Source organism: Grampus griseus (genome assembly GCF_964374135.1).
Source record: "Grampus griseus genome assembly, chromosome: 2".
Lineage (NCBI taxonomy): Eukaryota > Metazoa > Chordata > Mammalia > Artiodactyla > Delphinidae > Grampus > Grampus griseus.
In genome coordinates this window covers 95,868,057-95,895,356 of record NC_139018.1, presented here as the reverse complement: position 1 = coordinate 95,895,356, position 27,300 = coordinate 95,868,057, and the positions used below count along the sequence as shown (strand labels likewise).

Sequence of the window (27,300 nt, the reverse complement as noted above, 5' to 3'; positions counted from 1 at the left end):
CATTTTGTCTTTCTGTGAATGTGGTTTTCGTTCCACAGGCTGCAGGATTGTAGTTTTTCTTGCTTCTGCTGTCTGCTCTCTGGTGGATGAGGCTGTCTAAGAGACTTGTGCAAGCTTCCTGATGGGAGGGACTGGTGGTGGGTAGAGCTGGGTGTTGCTCTCACAGGCAGAGCTCAGTAAAACTTTAGTCTGCTTGTCTGCTGATGGGTGGGGCTGAGTTCCCTCCCTGTTGGTTGTTTGGCCTGAGGTGAAGCAACACTGGGGCCTACCCGGGCTCTTTTGTGGGGTTAATGGCAGACCCCAGGAGGGCACACGCCAAGGAGTACTTCCCAGAACTTCTGCTGCCAGTGCCCTTGTCCCAGCGGTGAGCCACAGCGCCCCCTGCCTCTGCAGGAGACCCTCCAACACTAGCAGATAGGTCTGGTTCAGTCTCCTGTGGGGTCACTGCTCCTTCCCCTGGGTCCCAGTGTGCACACTGCTTTGAGTGTGCCCCCCAAGAGTGGAGTCTTTGTTTCCCCCAGTCCTGTTGAAGTCCTGCAGTCAAATCCTGCTAGCCTTCAAAGTCTGATTATCTGGGAATTCCTCCTCCCGTTGTCACACCCCCAGGTTGGGAAGTCTGATGTGGGGCTCAGAACCTTCACTCTGGTGAGTGGACTTCTGTGGTATAATTGTTCTACAGTTTGTGAGTCAACCACCCAGCAGTTATGGGATTTGATTTTATTGTGATTGCGCCCCTCTTCCCGTCTCATTGTGGTTTCTCCTTTGTCTTTGGATGTGGGATATCTATTTTGGTGACTTCCAGTGTCTTCCTGTCGATGATTGTTCAGCAGTTAGTTGTGATTCTGGTGCTCTCGCAAGAGGGAGTGAGCGTACGTCTTTCTACTCCACCATCTGGAACCAATCTCTCCAGATTGTTTTTCAAAACCTTGGTGTGTGATGGAAAATAACCATGGACGCTTGGTTTCTTGAGTGACGTTCTAGGGAGTAGGCTGACCTTTTTTTTTTTTTTTTTTTCCTGGTATGTGGACCTTTCACTGTTGTGGCCTCTCCCGTTGCGGAGCACAGGCTCCAGACACGCAGGCTCAGCGGCCATGGCTCACGGGCCCAGCCGCTCCATGGCATGTGGGATCTTCCCGGACCGGGGCACGAACCTGTGTCCCCTGCATCGGCAGGCGGACTCTCAACCACTGCACCACCAGGGAAGCCCTAGGCTGACCATTTTTAAAGAGTCAGTTGGTGGTATAATTAACTCTTTAATGGGCAAAAACCAGGTACAGTTTATGTAGCTCTATGAGGTCCTCTGGCTTTAGAAGTACTTTGATGTGTCTTTCATCCCAGTAGGGTAAGACCTAGGAGTGTTTTATCCTTTCATAGCATCATTATTTGAATCACCTTATATAATAGGAAGCATTTTTCAAAGTGGCTTCTCAGTTGATAATGTCCCATATGTGTCTTCATACTTGTATGTGGCTAACCTATTTTGTATGAGAGGGAAGGCAGGAATTGTGACAGATCATTTCGTTTTGTTTCCTTTATTCAGGAAAATTTTAAACATATACAGATATAATGAGAACAGTATAATAAAATCTCATGTACCCATCTCTCATTTCAGTGGTTGTCAGGTTGGACATCTTGTTTCATCTGTATTCCCCACCCCATCTTACCCAGACTATTTGGAAACAAATCTCAGATTTGACATCATATTTAATTCATGAATATTATCGAGTTTTTAATCAGCCAGCTTCATAGTTGTTTGTTTATATAGTGAGGAATAAAGAAGTAAAGGGGGAAACTGGAGGGAAAACATTAGGACTCAGTTGTAAAGACAGTTGCAGTTAACAGAGGAGATCCAGAAAATCTAACTGGGAGTGGGAGCAGGTGCTGTTAGGGTCAGTGGTGAGGGCAGAGGCAGAGGGAAGCTTGGGCTTAGATCTATCGGTTTTCAAAATATTGGCTTCTCTTTGATGCCATCTTAATTCACATTTTCTTTATCCTCGTGAGTTTATCCTTTTTTAATTCTTTACTGTCATTTTAGTGTGTTTCCAGGATGCAGCAGGGATAAACTATGTGGATTTAGTGTGCTGTATTTTCCTGGAAGTCCCACTGAGTTTTGTTTTGTTTTTTAAAATTAATTAATTTTATTTTTGGCTGCATTGAGTCTTCATTGCTGCATGCGGGCTTTCTCTAGTTGCAGAGAGCGGGAGCTACTCTTTGATGCAGTACACAGGCTTCTTATTGCGGTAGCTTCTCTTGCTGAGGAGCACGGGCACTAGGGCACATGGGCTTCAGTAGTTGTGGCACACAGGCTCAGTAGTTGTGGCTCATGTGCTGTAGAGTACATGCTCAGTAGTTGTGGTGCATGGGCTTAGTTGCTCCGTAGCATGTGGGATCTTCCTGGACCAGGGATCGAACCCATGTCCCCTGCATTGGCAGGCGGATTCTCAACCACTGTGCCACGAGGGAAGCCCCCATTGAGTTTTCAATTTCAGTAACAGTAGTTTTCATTTTAGGAAGCCGTTGAATATTTTCCACATCTGCCTGGTGCTCCCTCTCCCCAACCCCAAACCACCTCCTACCCCCGACCCACCCCATAAAGTTAAGATAAAGTTAGACTCTAAACCTGCTCAAACCTGGGGTTTTTATTTTCATAAGGTGCTTTTTTTTTTCCTTACCCATGTGTGGGGAGCTTCCCTAGGCCAGTTGGCAGAGTTTTTTAGTCCCACATTTATTGGAGTTTTAGCTCTGTGAGAGACCCTGCTTATACAGGGAGTCTCAATCCTAAAGTGCCATTTCATATGGCCTCAAGCCTTATTTCTTGTCCTCCTAGCTCTTACTGAGTCTTAAAACTTCTGGAGTTTACCACAGATTTAGCATCTGCTCAGATGCTCTGGCACTGAGCTCTGTCTCTGGTTCTAGCACTGGGAGCTCAGAAATTCACTTAAGCATACTTTCTTTCCTGTTGTTATTTTATGCAGCATCTCTAGGTGATTAAAACAAGAGGGTTTCAGTGTCTGTTTTTCTGTCTCTATCTATGCACGTTCATTCTGTGATTTTGTGTCTCTTGAGGAGAGAAGAAGCACAAGCTACAGTGTTCTGAGGCACTTGTGTTTTAAAACAGGTAGAAAATACTATAAGATGGAGGATACGCCGGGATGAAGAAGGAAATGAAATTAAAGAAAGCAATGCTCGGATAGTCAAGTGGTCCGATGGAAGGTGAGCACAAATGCCTGAAGAGTATGGAAATGCCCAGAATGTGGCTGGGAGAGATTAAGCTTTGGAATATGAGCTTATTTGGGGTACACCTCTTATTAAAGAGTTTCCATTGTTTAGTCCCTGGCATTGCAAAGAAAACCTGAGAGAAATATAAATAGGCAGTTGAGGGTCATACAGGCTGGTGGAAGACATTAAAAGTAGGCCGGAAATGTGACTGTCCTCTTTGGCTCCAGCATAGTAGTCTGGAGAAGTTAGACCAACTTCCCTCCCTCCTTACAAATTGACGCTTTAGTAAAACTGCCCTTCACTGGGAAGGTGGTAGAGGCTGAGTGAATGTCACAGCATGTTTTACTTCTAAGCATAAACATACAGAGTGTTGTACTTCTGTGTAGGTCGTTTTCCACATCACGCCTTCTTTACTCTTTCCTTCCTTCTGAATCGTGTGTAAAGAGAGAAAGCAGCAGCTGAATCACATTTTAAGTAAAGTAAAATGATAGAGTGAAAGCTTTCTGACTTACATGTGAAGTGTTCCTTCTTTTCAGCATGTCCCTGCATTTAGGCAATGAGGTGTTTGATGTTTACAAGGCTCCACTGCAGGGCGATCACAACCACCTTTTTATAAGACAAGGTACCGGTCTACAGGGACAAGCCGTCTTTAAAACCAAACTCACATTCAGGTAATTACTCTCATCAACGTACTATTTGTTACAATAAAAGCGGTGAAATATAGGTGTTGTTCAAAGTGCCTGACTCCTGATTGGCATAACCTTGCAGTATAGTTCCCCAAAGACCAAGATCTGGTTCTCAGCTCTGAAGGTTCAAAGGCTATATTGTCAAGTTGCTGTTTCACAGGGAACCAGGTCATGCTACCTAAACTTCCAAGAGACTGTTATGTAAACCAGAATGTCAGTTTATTAATTCCAGTGATTACTATAACTGCCAGGAGGCCTAAGAATACTTGCAGGTCAGTGCAGTAATTAGAGGTTGTTAGTGTGCATGCAATCAGAGGAAAGGCAGTGAGTTGGTGGGTGTGAAGGCTGAGGTCATCTTGTTCTTTAGGCTGCTACATCCATTACCTCTCCAAGGATGTGTCCCCCAAGCAGCCCAGGATACTCAGGTCAGCTATCGAGAGTATCCCCCTTGTCTAGGCAGCGTAGGCACTACAATGAAACATTCCTGTTTTTCTTTTCTTGATTCTAAGCAGACCATCCTCCTTGGGTAATGCTTATCTTTGGAGAGGGCACAATATTCTTGGTTATGACTTACAGTTTTGAAAATTGTAATGGTCAAGATTATAGGCTTTGGAATCAGATAGACCTGTATCTGAGTCCCATTTCCACTTGCATGACCTTGTGTAACTTTCTCAACCTTTCCTTGCCTCAGTTTCCTAATATATAAAATGTAATAATTATCTCATTGAGGAGCTGTGACAGTTAAGTCATGTAATATGTAAAACATAAAAGTACAGTGCTTGGCACTTAGTATTCAGTAAGTGCTGCTTAAGACCATCCATTTACTGCTTCTAGAGGGTAATTGTGCTGTGCAAACCTTTTTTACTCCAGCTTTCCGTACTTCACTTTACTTGTGAGATAAGAATGTTTTAGTAAGCTACAGAATGAAGAAAGTTCAGAATCCCCATCTAGTATATTGTTTTGTGTCCCTGCCTGTTTTTTTCTAGAGAATAGGAAATGGTCACTGGCCTCCTTTGATGTTGATATGACTGGCTCACAAATGTATTTGCTAAACAATGAGGTATTTTTGTTCATTTCCTGCAGACCTCACTCTACAGACAGTGCCACACATAGAAAGATGACCCTGTCACTTGCAGATAGATGTTCAAAGACACAGAAGATTAGAATCTTACCAATGGCTGGTCGTGACCCTGAATGCCAGCGCACAGAGATGATTAAGGTATGTTGGCTGAGGCTTATCCTGGAATTTTGGAATATTACGAATAGCATTTCCTAAAATGTTGTTCATCATCTCCTACTGACCCACCGTTTATCCTTCCAGCTGGCATGAACACGGAGCTGGTTTCATTTCCTAAGCATTTGGCAAATGGGTAATAGGGTGATAGTCCTAAAACAAACCCTGGCTTGGGTTCTCTCACCAGGTCTTGAGAGTTTGGCAAACAGATGACTGAAAGAATCTGAACTTTCACAGATAATTTCAAGGATGATTAAATCATTTATGAAAACAAACTCTGGCTTGGGTTCTCTCCCACCAGGTCCTGAGAGTTTGGCAAACAGATGACTGAAAGAATCTGAACTTTCACAGATAATTTCAAGGATGATTAAATCATCTATGTCTGGTTTAGAGTCCATGTCAAAAATCAGTGGAAATGCTCGAGAGATTTGGTCTAGGTAGAATATAAATAGACAAGAAGTTTCCCCCCTTTTCTCCTGAAGGTAGGGGAGCTGGAGGGACCTTGAAGACTCCAGGACCACATTGAGAGATGCCCCAAGCCCTCCTTCACATCCCCAGCTTGCATGGAAATGCACAAGGAATCAGCTAGTTTGTTCTTAATCCCTATTCTACTGACAGTGATTTTTACTCTATACTCAGCACAACCACATACTATTTAATGAAACAGTGTCCAGCAACAGAATTAGAGTTGTATGCAGTAATAAAGCAATTAAATGAGGAATCAAAGAAACGCCAGAATACCCCTGACTTCTCATACCCTGGCCCCGCCTAGTGAACCCCAATGTCTAAAAGCCAGGCAGATGGAAGGGAATGAAGGCTCTGCTTTGGGGCTCAGGGACCCTCCCCACCAGAACCTCCCCATCCTGCCATCAGGAGCTGTGGGGAGCTCTCTGGGTTGAGGGCCCCAGACTGGAATATATGAGCACCATGGTAGTTCGGTGGAGCCTGGGCAAGTCAGGTGTCTGTCTCAGGGTGAAGAGAATCCGCCTCCCTCAGGCGTCCACTGGACATGAACGAGGTTCCTCAGGCTGGTCGCCACACTCTGGGCTCTGCCTGGCAGCACAGGGGACGCTGCATCTCCCAAGGCTGTGCCGGTGCCAGTTCTGATGGGGCGGTTGGTGTGAGGGAGGGAGCCTTTGCCTCTTCACCCTGTGTTTTCTTCACGCCTTCGAACGAACAAGATGATGACCATGTGTGGTAACAGAGGTGTAAAATGGAGAGAACTGTACCCTGAGGACATAGGAAATGGTGTTATCCTGGGCGAGGCATTTACGTGTTCTTTACAGTAAAGTAGTTTCAAGGGGGCAGTAAGTGAGTTCATTTTTTGTTTTAAAGTTCAGTAATTTATTTGCTTCTTTACAGAAAGAAGAAGAACGTTTGAGGGCTTCTATTCGTAGGGAATCTCAGCAGCGCCGCATGAGAGAGAAACAGCACCAGCGGGGGCTGAGTGCTAGCTACCTAGAACCTGATCGATATGATGAGGAGGAGGAAGGTGAGGAGTCCATCAGCTTGGCTGCCATTAAAAACCGGTACAAAGGGGGCATTCGAGGTGAGTTTGGGCAGAAATTAAATGTCATCATGTCAGGGTCCAGGAATTTATCTTTGCATTGAGCATACTCTGAATGCTCAGTCACTGGACATTTTGTTTTTAAGGAACCAGTGTTAATGAGTGAGACATTTTGAGGTCTACAGAGCTAAAGACTCATTGTGGAATCCTTTCAGGTCAGCCTGGAAGGGCAGAAGCTGCCTGTGCCCTCTCGCTTTCAGACTCATCCCTTGAGCTTCTGCTTTCTGATTTGAAAGTCTGCCGATTATATTTGGAACTTCTCTCAACTTTTTAAATTACTAGTTAAGAATCAAGAAGTTCAGTTTTTAAGAATCAGGAAGTTCAGTTTTTCAGCGAGTACATGTGTTTTCTTTCAAAGTTCTCCATTGCATATTCCCTTCTTTCACAACCAGTAATTTATAATGGTTAACATTTATTCAGCACATACTGAATCCCAGGCAAATACTCAAACATGCATCCTATTGGATCCTCATAACAATGTTAAGACCCAGTTACTAGTATTGTCTTGTTCTTTTTTAAAAAAATTGATTACTGAACTAATTATATTAGTTTCAGGTGTACAACCTAATGATTCGGTATCTGTATATATTGTGAAATGATCACCATAATAAGTCTAGTTAACTTCTGCCACCAAAGGTAGTTACGGAATTTTTTTTCTTGTGGTGGGAACTTTTAAGGTCTGCTCTCTCAGCAACTTTTAAATATGCAGTACAGTGTTAATACCTTTAGTCACCACACTGTACATTACATGCCCATGACTGATTTATCTTCTAACTGGAGCTCCTACCATTTGACTCCCTTCACCCTTTCCTCCACCCTCCACACCACACCTCAGGCAACTACTAATCTGTTTTCTGTATCTATGAGCTTGGTTTTTTGTTTTCCTTTTTTTTTACATCCTTCATACAAGTGAGATCACAGTGTTCGTCTTTCTCTGTGTGACTTATTTCACTTAGCATAATGCCTCAAGGTCCATTTTTGTCTTGTTCTTACTGAGGAAACGGAGACTTTGAGAGGTTGAGTGGCTTGCCCAAAGACACATAGTTGGTACATGGACAGTTCTTGAACCAAGGCGATCTGACTTCTGACGTGTCTATCTCCAGAAGTTTCCCACAGCCTGCAGCAAGATGTCATGCTTAAAAAAGCAAACTGAACCTGAAGATGGAAGACCTGGGCTGGACTCAGCTCTGCCACTTTTTGTTTAGTTTTGTTTTTGGCCATGCTACACGACCTGCGAGATCTTAGTTCCCCAACCAGGGATCAAACCCACACCCTCAGCAGTGAAAGCACGGAGTCCTAACAACTGGACCCCCAGGGAATTCCCAACTCTCTTACTTTTTAGTTAGATGACTTTTGGAAAGTTACAGTACCTCTTTTCTGTTACCCTTATCAAGAAAAGAACAACCTATTAGTAATAGTATTTATACCATGATGAGGTTGTTTTGAGAATCGAATGACATAATACATATAAAGTACTTCATCCAGCCCTTGGCATATAACAAGTACTAAATAAATGTTACCCCAAACTATTGTCATTGTTCTTACCACTCATGGGCTTTGGGCAAGTGACTCCATGTCTCTGAATACTGAGTTCCCCATCTATAAAATGAGGATCTAATCCCCCCCCAGGTTAGCTTTGATAGAGATTTGGGAATCACTGTACAATGTAAGGTATACCTTGGGTGACCATGTTCCTGGTTTTGCCCTGTTAGAATGATAAATTATAAGAACACCCAATTTTCCCTTTCTCTGACCATCCTGTGAAACTCCCTTCTCCTTTTTCACAGCAACTGCATTTTATTTATTTTGGGACTATAGTACAGAGACTTTTTTTTTTTTTTTTTTGGTGGTTCACGGGCCTCTCACTGTTGTGGCCTGTCCCGTTGCGGAGCACAGGCTCCGGACGCGCAGGCTCAGCGGTCAGCTCCGTGACATGTGGGATCTTCTCAGACCGGGGCACGAACCCGTGTCTCCTGCATCGGCAGGCGGACTCTCAACCACTGTGCCACCAGGGAAGCCCCTAGACCTTTTATTTTTATTTTTATTTTTTTTGTTAGTGCAGATTTCCCACAGAAAATATTAACTGTGGAAATAAATCACATATACACTAAATAAAAATGAAAAAATTGAGGATTTTTTAGGGGAGAGTTATATAATATTCAGTTTCCCAGTGATTAAAAACCTAATGGAGAAGTTCATTAGTGATCAGTTCTGTCCAATAGATAGGCAGGGAATGGGGAGAAGGGGAGAGCATTGGGTTCTGAGGTGAGGGGGTTGGTCTAACATCACCTGTTCTTATTCTACCTGCGCTTCACCTGGGCTGGGGCATCAGCACAGGCTGTTATTCATCTCCATCTCCCTTTGAAATGTCCACTTGGCAACAAACCGTCTTTACAGGACCAGGAAACCACCTCTTGCTTTTTTTTTTTTTTTTTTTGCGGTACGTGGGCCTCTCACTGCTGTGGCCTCTTCCGTTGCGGAGCACAGGCTCCAGATGCGCAGGCCTAGCGGCCATGGCTTACGGGCCCAGCTGCTCTGCGGCATGTGGGATCTTCCCGGACCGGGGCACGAACCCGTGTCCCCTGCATCGGCAGGTGGACTCTCAACCACTGCACCACCAGGGAAGCCCCCACCTCTTGCTTTTATCTTTAAAACTTATTTTGGAATTAACTGTTACCCTGATAAAAGAATGACTCAGACTTTAAAAACTTATTTGGAAATAGTGGTGTCTGTCTCTTTAATCAGCTTGCACAAGCCTTTTTAATATTTAAAAGTGGTCAGATACCAAAAAAAAAGTGGTCAGATAAACCATTCTTGTATTTGAGAGGATAAGTGCTTCATTTCAACATATCTAAACTTACATTTACCTTTTTTTAAAAAATAAATTTATTTTTATTTATTTATCTTTGGCTGCATTGGGTCTTGCTGTGCGTGGGCTTTCTCTAGTTGCGGCGAGCGGGGGCTACGCTTCGTTGCCGTGCATGGGCTTCTCATTGCGGTGGCCTCTCTTGTTGCAGAGCACGGGCTCTAGGCGCATGGGCTTCAGTAGTTGTGGCACGCAGGCTCAGTAGTTGTGGCTCTTGGCTCTAGAGCGCAGGCTCAGTAGTTGTGGTGCACGGGCTCTGTTGCTGCGTGGCATGTGAGATCTTCCCGGACCAGGGCTTGAACCTGCGTCCCCTGCACCGGCAGGCAGATTCCTAACGACTGCACCACCAGGGAAGCCCACATTTACCTTTAAGTTTTAAAAACTTTTAATTATTTGTTTCCTCTGGAAAAAATGTACAAAGGAACTAAAGATATTCATCAGAAGAAAAATCTGGGAATGAATGGATCATTGTCTTTGAAAGTCACTTACAAATCTTCTTCCTTTGCTTTCAGAGGAACGAGCCAGAATCTATTCATCAGACAGTGATGAGGGATCAGAAGAAGATAAGGCTCAAAGATTACTCAAAGCAAAGAAACTCACCAGTGATGAGGTAAACCAAATTTATTCAATTCTAGAGGTTTACCCTGTACCTACAAGTCAACTCCTGGAATGAAGAGGAGCTCACAGCCCAGGAGCACAGATAGATGTCTACACACTTCACTGAAGCTCAGAGAGATAAATCCAGTAACAGGACTAGGGGTGGCCCAGAGGAGGGTCTGATACCTCTGCTCAGAGAAGGAGACCTCTCGTTGGGTGTTGAAGGAATAATGGTAGGTGTGCAGGGCAAACCAGCCAGGGTGGGCATGCCAGGTAAATGGAAAGGCCTGGGGGAAGACACATGGCCCTGAGATACCAAGGCTCGACTAGAGAACTAGAAATCATTAATATGGGTAGATCAGAGCATGTATCTCTTCTTTCTGTTTCTCTTTATATTTTTAATATATTTTTTAAATTACAGAAATAATTCTTATGGTAGAAAAATCTGTTTTTATTTAGATGAACTCATATTTGAAATAGTATTGAGTAATTCAAGAAAATAAATTCCCATCTATTATTGAAATAAATTTCCAAAGGAATTTTAACTTATGTTTTTGACAGTATCCTTTTCAAATTATAAGAGTACAGGTGCTGAGAAATTTTAAGTCTTCTTTCAAAATATAATTGACATGTAACATTATATAACAGTATATTAGTTTCAGGTATACAACATAAAGATTTGATCGATATATGTATATATTGCAAAATGATCACACCACAATAGTTATATGTTTAGTTATAGTTATATGTTTTTTTCTTGTGATGAGAACTTTTAAGATCTATGCTCTTAGCAACTTTAAATTGTACAATACAGTATTTATTTATTTATTTATGGCTGCATTGGGTCTTTGTTGCTGCACGTGGGCTTTGTCTAGTTGTGAGCGGGGGCTACTCTTCGTTGCGGTGCATGGGCTTCTCATTGCGGTGGCTTCTCGTTGTGGAGCACAGGCTCTAGGCACGCGAGCTTCAGTAGTTGTGGCACGCAGGCTCTAGAGCGCAGGCTCAGTAGTTGTGGCGCATGGGCTTAGTTGCTCTGTGGCATGTGGGATTTTCCCGGACCAGGGCTCAAACCCATGTCCCCTGCGTTGGCAGGCGGATTCTTAACCACTGTACCACCAGGGAAGGCCACAATACAGTATTATTAACTGTAGTCACTCTGCTGTACATCACATCCCCATGGCCTACTTATTTTGTCTTTTTATTTATTTATTTTAATTAATTAATTAATTAATTTTTGGCTGCGTTGGGTCTTTGTTGCTGTGCACGGGCTCTCTCTAGTTGTGGTGAGCAGGGTCTGCTTTTTGTTGTGGTGCGTGGGCTTATTGCGGTGGCTTCTCTCATTGCAGAGCACCGGCTCTAGGTGTGCTGGTTTCAGTAGTTGTGGCTCACGGGCTTTAGAGCGCAGGCTCAGTAGTTGTGGCACAAGGGCTTAGTTGCTCTGCGGCATGTGGGATCTTCCTGGGCCAGGGCTTGAACCTGTGTTGCCTGCATTGGCAGTCAGATTCTTAACCACTGCACCACCTGGGAAGTCCCTATTTAAGTCTTTTTAGATTATTTTTATCTTTGCTATTCTTGAATTTTGCTATGGTATGTTACTTAGTGTTTCCTTTTATTTTCCTGATTGGGATTTGTTAGATTTTCTGAATCTGTAGATTGGTATTTTTCATCAGTTCTGAAAATTTCTCAGCCATTAATTCTTCAGATATTACTTCTGTACCATTTTGTCTCTCCTTTCTTCCTGAAACTCTGATTAGATGCATGTTATTCCTTCTTACTTTATCCTCCATGACAGATCCTCAGTCTCCTTTCATATTTTCCATGTCTTTATCTCCCTGCATTCTAGGACAGTTCTTCAGATCCTTCTAGTTCAGTGCTTCTTTCTTTAGCTGTCTAATACATTGTTAATCTCTTGCATTGAATTTTTACTTTGTTTCAGTTTTTTATCTCTAGCAGTTTAGTTTCTTTTTCTAATTGGTCATTTTTTAAAATTCTGCTCCTAAATTATATTTTTCAGTTTCTCCTTTTAATGTCTTTAAATATTTGAAACCTACATGTATGGTCTTTTATGTCTGAGAATTCCAGTGTCTAAAATCTTTACATGTGTGATTTTACAGCCAGTTACTTCTGCTGGCTTTTTTTCATGATGACTTATTTCTCCATGTGCTCTGCAACTGATTTACTTAGCTCAGATCAATGGGAATTTTTGTGGCTTAGATGGATGGATTCCTCCAAAGATGGTATATATTTGCTTCTGCCAGGTACCTTGGGACTACTTTAAATTATATTCTTGGAATAAGGTCTTCTTAGTTTTACTGGAAGTATGGGTTCTGACTTGTGGTTATGAATTTTCCTAGAAATTTTAAATTTTTTGTTTTAATCCCCTGTTAATTAGTTCTAATGTTAGAGATTAGAAATTATCCTGCAGGCATTTAGAACAGGGGTTGGCAAATTACATCCCACTGACCTAATCTGGCCTGCCACCTGTTTTTTCAAATAAAGTTTTTTAGGAATCCACCCATGGTTATTCATTTATGTATTTGTCTATGGATGTTTTCCTTCTATAGTGACAGAGTTGATTAGTTGCAACAGAAATCATACATATGTCTTGTAAAGCCTAAGACATTTATTCTCAGCCCCTTTACCAAAAAGGTTTGCTTACCCCTGCCTCAGAGAAATGGGCCTGGGTTTATTTCTACTTCACCTGAACACTAAAGATACAGTCCTTTGGGGTCTGCTATTAATCTGCTCCACTTGGCCCTTGTCTCCTGTCCTCAGCACCCTGCAAGGCATAAAACCTCAAGCTCATGTTCACACAGTTTGGTAAATGTCTTCAAGGAGAAAGCCTGCTTTCGTGCTGTGCTTATCTCTGTGGGTTCTTGCTTTTGCTTAATTTTAGGTCTCTGATTACACCTTATTTTCTTGCCATCACTTTGGTTTGTTCATAGTTTTTCATCATTGTAATTTTCAATGGGAGGGTTATTCAAAGGATTGTTCTGCCATATTGTGGGAACATTGTTGTGTTCCTGTTATTCATGATTTTAATGTATTTTGATCATTTTGGCCTGTGAACTGTGAGCTTCTGTGAGCTCTTTTCTCATGTGAAACAGAATTTTGTTCTTGCGTTATTGTTAATTACAACATTTAATATTTCCCAGTCTTTCTTGAAAGTGCCATGCTATGGAAGATAACTAGACAAAAATTGTTAAATTATTCTGCAACATACTTGTTTTAAATTAGATAGGAAACATCTTAATCATGCATTTATAGTATGTTGAACTGTTGGCAAACAGGAATCCTCATCTAAGCAGATGCCGTTTTATTTTTTGGCAAGCAGAAACTGTGAATAAAACTTGAAAAGTGCCATGGGACTTCTGTTTATTTCTAGTATTCTCAGAAATGAGATTTCTAAATGTGATCCATCAAACAGTCTTCTTCTAGTCTGGGCGATTGCAAACCTGTAACTTCCTGACTTAAAAATGTCTCTTGCAAATGCCTCCTAGCTGTCTGTTATACAGGCATTTTATTTTAAAATAAATGCCTCCTAGCTGTCTGTTATACCTCTATCTTCCGCACCCAAATACTCGCCGTTAAGTCTTCCTGTACCCCTCCTTTCCCCTTTCCTGACAACAGAGACTTTACTTCTGCCCGGACCTCCCAACCCCTGCCTCTGCCTCCCCTTATTGCCCCAGTTCAAGTCCTGGCATGGGTCACTATGGGAGAGAGGACGAAAGGGGTCAGACCTGCTCTAGGTCCCTCTCCTTATTTGCACACTAAACCCTACCCACACACCATGAGCCTAGTATTCCTCTGAGATAAAGTGAGTTTTCAGACCCCAAGTCCCCACCCCAGAGAAACACCGTTGTCACCAGAGCATTCCTTGATATGGGGAAAGGGCATGGGTCTGGATTAGAATGAACTGGATTACTGAATCTTGGGCTATTTTATACTACTTGTATGGCCTTGAGCAAGTCATCTCACATTTCCAAGTCTGTTTCCTCATCTGTTCTATGGGGTTTATGCTCGCTGCCTTGTAAAGTTGTATTATAGTAAATAACAGATATGAAAGTGGGTGAATGCTAGCTTCCCTTCCCCAACAGGGTCTAAGTTACAAAAAAGGAGAGAAACAGAACTTTTTATCCTCCCTTATTTTTGTAAGCAGTGAAAACTTTAGAAAACCTAAATTACAGCAAAAGTGGAAAGATGGGTAGTAGAAGAAACTGTGGAAAAGGGAAAGACTGCTGTGGAAAGGAACATGCAGACAATGGGAAGGAAGGGCATCACTGCCAGGTCTCAGCTTTCTTGGATGAAAGAGATGACCTGCCAAGGACTACCTAGAATGTGGTGCTGGTGGTCTGGTTCCTCTCCATGTCTCTCTTTCCTCCCCCAGCTCTGCCTCGTGGAGCCTCCCTTCCCCCCTTGTCAGCCCTGCCTTACCTGTTAGAGGCCCCTCTGTTTATGGAGCCATCAGCAACTTGGAACCAGGGTAGTCCCAGCTTCCCCTCCAGTGTGGTTGGGATTCTGAATGTGTTTCCGTGGAAGCCTTGACACTCTTGGTGTTGGTCACTTATACTTTAATACACCCTTATTTGTATATATTCTTAGGTATATTTTGGGTTAAATAAATTCTGAGAGCTGGTTTCTAATGTGAGTTTTACAATCAGTCTAAAAAATAAATTGTTGGAAGACAACTCCAACAATTGGGCTGCCTGTTCCTGTGTCTTTAGGGACCTGCATTCATGGCTGTATTAGGAAGCTTTGTGTTCATCTCAGAGGTCTCTGAGACTGTCCTCAGTTTTTTTCTTTCTTTTTTCTTTATTCTGCTCTGCAGTAGTTATTTCCACTATTTTATCTTCCAGGTCACTTATCCATTCTTCTGCTATCCGTTATTCTGCTATTGATCCCTTCTAGAGTATTTTTCATTTCATTTATTGTGTTGTTCATCATTGCTTGTTTCCTCTTTAGTTCTTCTAGGTCCTTGTTAAATGTTTCTTGCATTTTCTCTATTTCCAAGATTTTGGATCATCTTTACTATCATTATTCTGAATTCTTTTTCAGGTAGACTGCCTATTTCCTCTTCATTTGTTAGGTCTGGTGGGTTTTTACCTTGCTCCTTCATCTGCTGTGTGTTTTTCTGTCTTCTCATTTTGCTTATCTTACTGTGTTTGGGGTCTCCTTTTCGCAGGCTGCAGGTTCGTAGTTCCCGTTGTTTTTGGTGTCTGTCCCCAGCGGCTAAAGTTGGTTCAGTGGGTTGTGTAGGCTTCCTGGTGGAGGGGACTAGTGCCTGTGTTCCGGTGGATGAGGCTGGATCTTGTCTTTCTGGTGGGCAGGTCCACGTCTGGTGGTGTGTTTTGGGGTGTCTCTGGCCTTATTATGATTTTAGGCAGCCTCTCTGCTAATGGGTGGGGTTGTGTTCCTATCTTGCTAGTTGTTTGGCATAGGGTGTCCTGCACTGTAGCCTGCTGGTCGTTGAGTGAAGCTGGGTGTTGGTGTTGAGATGGAGATCTCTGGGAGATTTTCGCTGTTTGATATTACGTGGAGCTGGGAGGTCTCTTGTGGACCAGTGTCCTGAAGTTGGCTCTTCCACCTCAGAGGCACAGCACTGACGCCTGGCTGGAGCACCAAGAGCCTGTCCTCCACACGGCTCAGAATAAAAGGGAGAAAATAGAGGAAGAAAGAAAGAAAGAAAGAGGATAAAATAAAATAAAGTAAGATAAAATAAAGTTATTAAAATAAAAAATAATTATTAAGAAAAAAAATTTAAAAAGTAAACAAACAAAAAACCGGACGGACAGAACCCTAGGACAAATGGTGGAAGCAAAGCTATACAGACAAAATGTCACACAGAAGCATACACATACACACTCACAAAAAGAGGAAAATGGGAAAAAATAATCTATCTTGCTCCCAAAGTCCACCTCCTCAATTTGGGATGATTCGTTGTCTATTCAGGTATTCCACAGATGCAGGGTACATCAAGTTGATTGTGGAGCTTTAATCCGCTGCTCCTGAGGCTGCTGGTAGAGATTTCCCTTTCTCTTCTTTGTTCTCACAGCTCCCGGGCTCAGCTTTGGATTTGGCCCCGCCTCTGCGTGTAGGTCGCCTGAGGGTGTCTGTTCTTCGCTCAGACAGGACGGGGTTAAAGGAGCAGCTGATTCGGGGGCTCTGGCTCTATCAGGCCGCGGGGAGGGAGGGGTACGGATGCGGGGTGAGCCTGCGGCGGCAGAGGCCAGCGTGACGTTGCACCAGCCTGAGGCGCGTCGTACGTTCTCCCGGGGAAGTTGTCCCTGGATCCCGGGACCCTGGCAGTGGCGGGCTGCACAGGCTCCCCGGAAGGGGTGTGTGGATAGTGACCTGTGCTCGCACACAGGCTTCTTGGTGGCGGCAGCAGCAGCCTTAGCGTCTCATGCCCGTCTCTGGGGTCCGCGCTTTTAGCCGCGGCTCGCGCCGGTCTCTGGAGCTCCTTTAAGCCTCTTGTCTCTTCGGCAGCTGCAGACTTTTCCCCGGACTCCCTCCTGGCTAGTCGTGGTGCACTAACCCCCTGCAGGCTGTGTTCACGCTGCCAGTCCTCTCCCTGGGATCTGACCTCCGAAACCCCAGCCTCAGCTCCCAGCCCCGCCCGCCCAGGCGGGTGAGCAGACAAGCCTCTCGGGCTGGTGAGTGCCGGTCGGCACCGATCCTCTATGCGGGAATCTCTCCGCTTTGCTCTCCGCACCCCTGTGGCTGCGCTCTCCTCCGTGGCTCCGAAGCTCCCCCGCTCCGCCACCGGCAGTCACCACCCGCGAAAGGGCTTCTAGTGTGTGGAAACCTTTCCTCCTTCACAGTTCCCTCCCACTGGTGCAGGTCCCGTCCCTATCCTTTTGTCTCTGTTGATTCTTTTTTCTTTTGCCCTACCCAGGTACGTGGGGAGTTTCTTGCCTTTTGGGAGGTCTGAGGTCGTCTGCCGGTGTTCAGTAGGTGTTCTGTAGGAGTTGTTCCACATGTAGATGTATTTCTGATGTATCTGTGGGGAGGAAGGTGATCTCCGCATCCTACTCTTTCGCCATCTTCTCCTGTCAGCCTGTGTGCCTCTAATATATGAGTATTTTTGTTATTTGTTGCATTTACATGGCACAGGGATTTATTCCAGCCAAGTTCACTAAGGCAGAATCCCATACCCCTGCTTTCACAAAATGAGGTCTCCTGAAGGTTGCCACTCAACTTTCTAAGTCCTGGGAGTAGCAGGCTTGCATGCCTTTGCTGGGCTTTACTGTGCTTGTCTGTAGCCACCTGGGAAGTCAGTCCTGGAAGGATTTTCAGAGCAGAATTCCAGAGCATCTTACCCGAGACAGTGGATTAGAACCGATGCCAATTAGACTTCTTTGGGAGAGCTTTGACCTGGCTCCTGACTTCCCAGCTGCTTGGCCCTGTCTAGGTTCCTTTAGGACAGGCTTTACCACCTTTTAGACCTACCATGCCCGTTATTCTTTTATTCACTCAAATTTAAACCTATTAAAGAACTTTAGAGCTGAAGAGACCATACACACTGAAGTTTACTTGGAGAAGGTTGCCACAAACCAGGCTGGCATGTAAATAGTTTAAGATAAGATTCATCAGCTGAAAATAAAGGAAAAGTGGTGGTAGTAGTGAATGTGCTTCTTGCCTTTGCCAGTGTGGGGTTGGGAGAGAAGTGTTTAGGTTTGCTCAAGGCTGGGAAGTAGAAAGGAGGCTTGTCACAGCCTGGGGGCAGGATCCATCCTCCAGGCTTGCTGTTGGGGTAACTTTATTGCTGCCAGCTGGGAAGTAAGTGCAGGAGGACTTCTGGATCTTTTCCTGTGGATTCATAACTTACCCCTTTGAATTCTCCTATGACTTCAGCTCTGTGGGGATGCATTTGGGATAATAAGGCAGGAAACAAGTGTGAGATAGTATTGATATCTTCTCCTCAGAGGGCCAGGCATCAGAAAAAGTGGCTATGCCAGCTTGTATGCTACATCCAGAAGCATTCTCTGGACAGGATAGTAAGATGCTTGGCCTTCCCCAACTTCAACTTTTAAACTTTGTTCACCCTGTTTTATTTTTGGTGAGGAGTCTTGTTAAGGCAATTCTGGAGTATCATATTTAGTATCATTTCATTTTAATCAATTTTTGATATTATTTAATGTTGATCTGTTCAAATTCTATCTGTAAGAAGTGTTTTTAGAAAACTTACCAAATTTTTTGTTTCTATTAGAACATTATACAACGTGACTTTAAGCAGTGGAAACTTGTGTATGAAAGCCTTTAATTTCTTCAAAAATATTTTTTCAAATATTAAAAAAAAAATCTTTATTATGTGAGTTTTTAGTACATCCAAAACAAGAAATAGTTGTTTCAAAAAATTGACAGTCTTGGGCTTCCCTGGTGGCGCAGTGGTTGAGAATCTGCCTGCCAGTGCCGGGGACACGGGTTCGAGCCCTGGTCTGGGAGGATCCCACATGCCGCGGAGCAACTAAGCCAGTGCGCCACAGCTACTGAGCCTGCGTGTCTGGAGCCTGTGCTCCGCAACAAGAGAAGGCCGCGACAGTGAGAGGCCCGTGCACCGTGATGAAGAGTGGCCCCCGCTCGCCGCAACTAGAGAAAGCCCTCGCACAGAAATGAAGACCCAACACAGCCATAAATAAATAAATAATAATAAATTGACAGTCTTTAGGGCTTCCCTGGTGGCGCAGTGGTTGAGAGTCCACCTGGCGATGCAGGGGACACGGGTTCGTGCCCCGGTCTGGGAAGATCCCACATGCCGCGGAGCGGCTGGGCCCATGAGCCATGGCCGCTGAGCCTGCGCGTCCGGAGCCTGTGCTCCGCAACGGGAGAGGCCACAACAGTGAGAGGTCCGCGTACCACAAAAAAAAAAAAAAAATTGACAGTCTTTAGAATGCTTTTTAGGTAACGAAGAAGTGAAATGCTCAGCAAGTGGAGAAAAAAGTTTAAGTAAATGCCTAATTATGCTCAAAATAGTCAGCAGAACAAGCGGTTATATAGGCTGACTTCTTTGGGAGAGCCCTAACTCTTCCCAGGGCAAAGCCCATTTCCACTTTCCTGCAGCTCTTCTCTATATACAACAGCTTCTTCCCCCTGTGAGACTGGGTCATAATTGCTTAGTTCGCCCTCATGGGCCTGAAATTGGGTTTTAGGGTTAGTTTTGTTATTACTCCGTAGTCATTTTGAATGCCTCTAGTACCTGTAGATTTGGAAACTGGCCATGACTTTAACCACTGGTTTTATTCAGCTGGTAAATGTTCTTATTAAAATTTATGTTATTTTTGGGTTTTCAGAGGGTTATTCAGCTCAGAGCTACTTTTGATAAACCTTTCTAGAAATATTCTCTATGAACTTTGAGATTCTTCAAATTTTTATCTGTTTAGGAAGGTGAGCCTTCTGGAAAGAGAAAAGCAGAAGATGATGATAAAGCAAATAAAAAGCACAAGAAGTACGTGATCAGTGACGAAGAGGAAGAAGATGATGATTGAAGTAGAAAATGTGAGAACTTTATATATTTTATTGTACAGTTTGTTTTATAAATATGATGTAAACATGAATTATTTTGACTGAAATAAATTGATTTGCTTTTGAGTAATTTTAATTGTAATAAAAAAATTTAAAAAGCAGGTCTCTGTTCAAGAAATTGACCCCTCCCAAAGCAGGCTGATTTTGTTAATGCCTTACACTAATTCTTAGGTTTTAGTGAATTCCTCCCAGGCCCCACAGAGAAGCCTTGCAAGGGCCAGGTGAAGCGAGTGAGGCATTCTTCTGGGGTGCAGAGTTTTAAAAGGGGCGCAAAAAAGCCTCCGTAATTGTATTCGTTTGCTAGGTCTGCTGTAGCACAGTACCACAAATTGGGTGACTTAATACCACAGAAACACATTCTCTCACAGTTCTGAAGCCTATAAATCCTAGATAAAGGTGTCGGCAGAGCCGTGCTCCCTCTAAAGGGAAGAATCCTTCCCTGCATTGTCCTAGCTTCTGGAGGATCCCACTAATCCTTGGCTCGTAGCAGCATAACTCCAATCTCTGCCTCTGTCTTCACATGGCTTGTTCCCCTGTGTGTCTGCTCTGTGTCTCTGCTCTGTGTCTCCAGATCCCAGTCTCCTTTCAGGACACCCATCAATGGGTTTAGGGTTAACCCTAATCCAGTGTGACCTCATCTTAACTAATTACATCTGCAAAGATCCTATTGCCAAATAAAGTCACATTCTGAGGTTCTGGGTAGATATGAATTTTGAAGTGTCCCTATTCAGCCCACTACAGCAATCAAGTTTAATAATACCGTAATACAACATTTAAAAAAATTAAAATTAATGTAAAAATATGATGAATAAAATGTCAAAAATTTAAATAAAGATGATCTGACAGGGCTGGGATTAGGGTAAGCCAAGTGAGAAGAGTGGCACAAGTACAAAACTGGATAGATTGTCTCTTTATTTGAAATTTTGATGTTTTGTTTATGGGAGTGTTTTGCATGGAGTTGAAAATGTATTGCAATATTATTTACCTTGATCACTAAGATTCTGGCACCACTTATATTTTTCACCAAAGTGAGTATCTCACATGTTGCGTCCTAGTTGTAGCCCTGCTTTCGCACAGCATGGTGGCTGGGTTCTGATGGTGAGCACCCCAAGAGAGCTGTATTATCTTTTTTCAAAATCCACCACATTCTGTTCAATAGAAGTGAGTCACTGATGTGAGCTCATATTCAAAGGGAGGGAAGTTTGACTCCTCTCGATGGTAGAAATGGCAAAGAATTAGCAGATATATTTGAAATCCATATTTAAGATATGTATTTGTCTTTTCTGCAGTGCTCTTCTACACAGCCTAATCTTTCCCTTATGAACGGACTAGGCCTGTTAATACAATCTAGGAGGGGTGGCTTGTGGGAGGCTCTTCTGAAGCCTGGTTATAGAGAAGTGACATTGAAAGAGAATAAGGTCCTAACTCACCACTGTGTCACTCTCCTAAACTCAGAAACCTTCAGTCCCTTGCTGTTTCTTGGTTTATCAAGTTGAAACTCCGATGCCTGGCTCTTGAGAGCCTTCATTTTGACTCTGTCCTTTACAAGGCAACATTGTTTTTTCACTAGCAGACACATATGTGACAGTGATTGAGCTCTTGTCTCTTGTCTCCAAACCTGCCCTTCTCTACAGAGCTTGGCTATGCAGAGCCAAGGCTCTGCAAGCACATTTCAGCTTTGCCAGCTGCCCCCTGTTAGGGGGCGCCAGAGGGAACTGGGAGCCTGAATAACAAAGAAAAGATTCCTCCTTCCTGTTTGTTTATGGAACTTTTCTGGGGGCTTCCTGTTGACCTCCATTGTTTCTGAGGGGGCTCAGCAGCAGCAGTAGTTTCTTCCCACAGCAGCTCAGTCCGGTTTGCAGTTTACCAAGACTTGAAGAGGCAGCTTCATTGTACTCCCGAGAGACATCGGTACCAGCTGGACACTTCCCTTCCTCAGGTATGTTTCAGCTCCAAGGGGCCCTGTCTGTAAGTTTGTAAGTTTAATAATAATTGTAACTTTCCCCTTTGTTCCCTCATCTCTAGGGGTGGAAGTTGCTCTCTGAATTTGCAAATTCTGTGATCCCTTAGGGAGTCCTCTTTGTACTTTTTGTAACCAAATCAACAACTTTAAACCTAATTACAATTTTTAAAAAATACTAAGATCTATCTGTGTAGACAACTGGTATGTTTTCTGTTGCTCAACTTGGACCTGACTGGGTAGTCCAGGAAGCAAATCCTCAAAGATGAGATGTGTAGATTGGTTTGGGTCTGAGCTCCTCACCAATGGGAAACAGGATGCTGGTGGTGCCTTGGCATCATGATGAACCAGATTATCCCCTGTGATTGAGGGCTCAAGCGGCTGCTACACTTGTTAGGCGGTCCTGATGACTAAGGACGGTGGTGTGGGTTGGATGCTTCTGAGTGCCCTGGAGCACTTACAGAAAGTCGACAAGCTTAGGTTAGTTTTGGTTTGTTTTTAAACTTTATTGAAGTAGAGTTGATTTACAATGTTGTGTTAATTTCTGCTGTACAGCGAAGTGATTCAGTTATACATATATATTCTTTTTCATATTCTTTTCCATTAGGGTTTGTCACAGGATACTGAATATTGTTCCCTATGCTATACAGGAGGGCCTTGTCGTTTATCTGTTCTCTATATAATAGTTTGCATCCACTAATCCCAAACTCCCATTCCTTCTCCCCCCACACCTCCTCCCCCTTGGCAACCACAAGTCTGTCCTCTATGTCTGTGAGTCTGTTTCTGTCTTGTAGATAGGTTTCTTTGTGTTGTATTTTAGAGTCCACATATAAGGGATGTGGTATTTGTCTTTCTCTTTATGACTTCACAGAAGCTTAGGTCTTCAAACATTCTGCTCAAGTCACGGTCAGAGAACCAGGGAGCACTTGTGACAGCCCTAAAGGAATCTCATATCTTGTAGTCAGAGGGCTGAGGTAGCTGAAAATCAAACGCATGTAATTGTGTGGTTGCAGAACTACAACATCAGCTGAATTCACAGCCTCTTCAAGTCTCTCATGTGAAAGGGTATTGATTGAGAAAGAAACTAGGAATGGGGATTTCTGTTTGGACTCAGATAAAGCTGAAAAACAAATTTTCTAGTCCCTCTGAGCCTGCCTTGCCTGTGAGAAGCAGTCTGCCTTCCTATATCTGAGGAAACAGGTTTTTTTAAATTGACATATAGTTGATTTACAATATTATATTTCAGGTGTACAAAATAGTAATTCAAATATTTTTATAAATTATATTCCGTTTAAAGTTATAAAATATTGGCTATATTCCCTGTGCTGTACAGTATATCCTTGTAGCTTATTTATTTTATACACAGTACTTTGTACCTCTTAATCTCCTTCCTCTATTTTGTCCCTTCCCCCTTCCCTCTCCCCACTGGTAACCACTAGTTTGTTCTCTACATCTGTGAGTCTGTTTGTTTTGCTATATTCACTGGTTTGTTTTATTTTTCAGATTCCACATATAAGTGATAACATACAGTATTTGTCTTTCTCTGACTTATTTCACTAAGCATAATACCGTGTAGGTCCATCCATGTTGTTGCAAATGGCAGAATTTCTTTCTTTTTTATGGCTGAGTAGTATTTCAGTGTATACATACCACATCTTCTTTATCTGTTCATCTGACGATGGACAGGTTGCTTCCATATCTTGGCTATTGTAGATGTTGCTGCTGTGAACATTGGCATGCACATATCTCTTTGAATTAGGGTTTTTGTTTCAGATATATACCCAGGAATGAAATTACTGGATCATATGGTAGTTCTATTTTTAGTTTTTTGAGGAACCTCCATACTATTTTCCATAGTGGCTGCACCAATTTACATTCCCACCAACAGCATACAAGGGTTCCCTTTTCTCCATATTCTCCCCAACATTTGCTATTTGTAGACTTTTTTTTTTTTTTTTGCGGTACGTGGGCCTCTCACTGTTGTGGCCTCTCCCGTTGCAGAGCGCAGGCTCAGCGGCCATGGCTCACGGGCCTAGCCACTCCGCGGCATGTGGGATCTTCCCAGGCCGGGGCACAAACCCGTGTCCCCTGCATTGGCAGGCGGACTGTCGACCACTGCGCCACCAGGGAAGCCCTTGTAGACTTTTTGATGGTAGCTATTCTGACAGGTGTGAGGTGATAGCTCACTGTGGTTTTGATTTGCATTTCCATGAATGATTAGTGATGTTGAGCATCTTTTCGTGTGCCTGTCGGCCATGTGTATGTCTTCTTTGGAAAAATGTCTGTTCATGTCTTCTGCCCATTTTTTAATCAAGTTGTTTGATTTTTTGATACTGAGTTGTATGAGCTGTTTATATATTTTGGATATTAACCCCTTATCGGTCCTATCGTTTGCAAACATTTTCTCCCATTCAGTAGGTTGTGAAACTAGTCTTCTTGCTTGAAAATGCTGTAATAACATCACTTGGGGCAGTCTGCATTCCCCTCAAGAATCACCCAGCTGAGTGCTGTCTGACCTACTTTTTACCAGCAGACCCATCACTAGGATCTCATCATACTCTGGCAAAGAAAGCACAAACTCTGACTGAAGAAGAAATAACTTACACACCAAAAGAATTGCAAGATTTTGCTATTAAATATGAGCAAAAGCCTGGGGAATGTGTGTGGACGTGGATTCTAAGAATGTGAGATGAAGGACAAACACTAACTACCTTGGGCCAAATTTACTGATACGGGTGCACTTATATCGATATATTCTGGATTTGATGTGTTAGGACATATAGCTGGACATGGCTCTATACTTGACTGGTTCACCAAAAATCTCAGTGGTGGCCTTCATTTAATGAAGTTGAGATACCAAAGCTTCCCTGGCTTTGTGCAGAGGGAATTCAAAGACAGGGAGATAGGAGTGTCAGAGCAGACATATTTTGTGTGACTTGCATACCATCCCCCACCTTCCCTAACTACATTCATTGAGAGCACCAGCTTAAAACAACAAACATTTAATCTATCTCACCGTTTCTAAGGGTCAGGAGTGGTTTAGCACTGGCTCAGGGTCTCCCACAAGGCTGCAATCAAGATGTTGGTTGAGACTGTGTTATTTAAAGGCCTGCCTGGGGCTGAAGGATCTGTTTCCAAGATGGTTCACTCCCATGGCTCTTGGCAGGAGACCTCAGTTTGTCACTGCATGAGCCTCTCCACAGCAGTTTGAGTGTCTTCACATCACAGCAGCTGGCTTCCTCCAGAGCAAGTGACCCAAGGGAGAAAGAGCAAGGCAAAAAAGCCACAATGTCATGCAGGGCCTTGGAAGTGAGGCTGTATTCTATTGATCACATAGACCAACCGTGATACCTGTGGGAGAGGATCACACAAGGGCAAGAATACCAGAGGCAGGGATCCCTAGGATCCACCTTGAAAGCTGGCTATCACAGCAGCTTGGCCTTCCACCAGCTAACTTCGCTGTTTCCCTTCCCTGTAGACACTCTTGTGAGGCTTCTGAGGGCCAGGCTCAGGGAGCCAGTCTGATCATGGTTTAGTGGAGGTTTGGTTTATGAATCTTGGGAATATGTTGAAGTGATGGGCTAAGAACTGTGTGAAGAACTTCAGTGAGAGAAATTAATACTGTGCATTTTTCCCCCAACATTGAAGATTATAGTGGGACCATGGATCTGTTTGGAGACATAGATGACATTTCTTCAGAGAGTGACAGGGACAATCAACCACCCATTTCAGGACAGCCTGTTACTGTAAGTACAATAACAAATCTCAACTGGGCCCATTGTTCAAAGTTAAGAAAAAAGTTTCAGAGGCCGATGGGTCATGTAGGGAGGGGACATGGATAATGAATAGCAGTCTGAAACATCTGACGAATGGGTGACTTTCTTAGCTATGTTGGGAATTTCTGGATATTAAAGGGAATAGAAGGAATTGCTCAGAATGAATTTGATGCCAAACTTTAGGGGCTAGACTGTGAGGATGCATAATTTGAAAACCTTTTATTTAAAAGTTTTTCTTATTTACACATGTGCCAAGTGTGTACTATTTGACATTCTTCTCTGAGTTTAATACTTACTTAGCATTGAGGGGTTGCATAATTTCACACATCTGTTGCTAAATATCTTATGCAAGCTAGATATGTCAACATTTTTTCTGGTAATGCAGGCTAACAGGTCTTATTTTGCATGGTGGTTTTTTTGGGGGGGGTGGGGAGAGGATGAAATTTTAAGGAGAGGCCTGGAGGGGTTGCCAACTGCTTTATCTCTGAAGGGGTGTCCAAGTTTACTTCTGGTCACACCTGCATCTGCCTAGTGCAGAAGGAGAGCTAGAGCATTTCTAATGTCAACTCAGGCTCTCACATTCTGATTCTCTTCTTAGGATGGACGTGGAGTGCCTCAGGACCAGCAGGAGGAAGAGCCAATTTCTGAAACCAAAATAGAAGTAGAAATTCCCAGCATCAACTATGATTTAGGAAATGAATTGTACTTTGTTAAACTACCCAAATTTCTCAGCATAGAACCCAAGTAAGAGGACTGATTAAAGGTTTTTTTTTCCCCCCCAAGATATTGAGTAAAAACATGTGGAATGTAAATGTTTTTCTTATTTATAATGAGTTGGCTAATCACAGAGGTGGGAGATTTCTCATGTAACTCTGAAAAAATAAACTTAGAATGTGCTGTGGTAGAAAATGATGAATTACTGGTGTGAGAAAGTTTTAATGCTAATAATTCTTCTAGCACTTTGGCACTTTCTTATAAATGAGCAGACATAGCTGATGAAGGTATTTTTCACTATCATAAAGCTGAAAAATTGGAAAATGAGAGTGAGAAAGTTTTCTAGAGAAATCACAAATGTTCAATGCAAAAGCCTTTGTGAATCTAGAAACGACCACAATTTTAGACAACAAAATAGTGTTGATGGGTATTATTCACGATGGTGCACTATTGCAAGCTCTTATGCAATTAAACATGACACTTTTCTTAAAAAATATGAAGAGATAGATCATGTGTCACCTATACTTTAGAGGACATACGTCACCGAACAAAAATATAATTTAAAAACTTCGAACTATTAGTCACATTTGGATTTTATTTCAGGTAATATGTTTTAAAATCAAATTTCAAGGAAGTACAGTAATTTGCATACTTTTTGAAGTTTTACATGAAGTTATTTGTCTACTGTGATTTTTTTAACATATTAGTGCATGTTGTAAAGATTATTTTATACATTAATTATATTCAATACTAAAGATGGCTAATACTACATTAAAAAACAACTTTTAGGCCTTTTGATCCTCAGTATTATGAAGATGAATTTGAAGATGAGGAAGTGCTTGATGAAGAAGATAGAACCAGGTTAAAATTAAAGGTACCATTTCACACTTCATTCCTGTGTTTTGTTTTTTGGTTTTTTTTTTGAGTTTTTCCTTTTATAAAGTAAAACACAGGGGTAACAATTTGAGACCAGCTTATAAAATGATCTTTATGTTTATTGTCATAAACAATCAACAAATAACTGCTTAGAACAAGGAATTAAATATCTTTTCAGAATATTTTTAGAGGAGAAGGTATATATCCTTTTTAAAAAATCCTTGTAGAATTGTCACTTTTTTAACCTTTCTTTTGCGGTTGTAATTTTTCGACAGAAGTAAAG

General features: G+C 42.8%; 1 protein-coding gene across 3 annotated transcripts in view; it reads left to right on the top strand.

Moving 5' to 3' along the window:
* Window positions 1–19,786, top strand: part of LEO1 (LEO1 homolog, Paf1/RNA polymerase II complex component) — a 49,210-nt gene extending 29,424 nt beyond the window's left edge. Inside the window, exons 7-12 of one of the 3 annotated variants that reach the window (XM_082649044.1) lie at window positions 3,119–3,213; window positions 3,756–3,890; window positions 4,989–5,124; window positions 6,502–6,631; window positions 10,085–10,182; window positions 19,550–19,786. In XM_082649044.1, coding sequence (XP_082505170.1) covers window positions 3,119–3,213; window positions 3,756–3,890; window positions 4,989–5,124; window positions 6,502–6,631; window positions 10,085–10,182; window positions 19,550–19,654 — 699 coding nt within the window. In that variant the 3' untranslated portion in view covers window positions 19,655–19,786. Of the gene's footprint in view, window positions 1–3,118; window positions 3,214–3,755; window positions 3,891–4,988; window positions 5,125–6,501; window positions 6,689–10,084; window positions 10,183–19,549 lie in introns of all 3 variants that reach the window. The other 2 variants (XM_082649043.1, XM_082649045.1) reach the window with 2 other exon arrangements.
* Window positions 19,787–27,300: the final 7,514 nt, after the last annotated feature.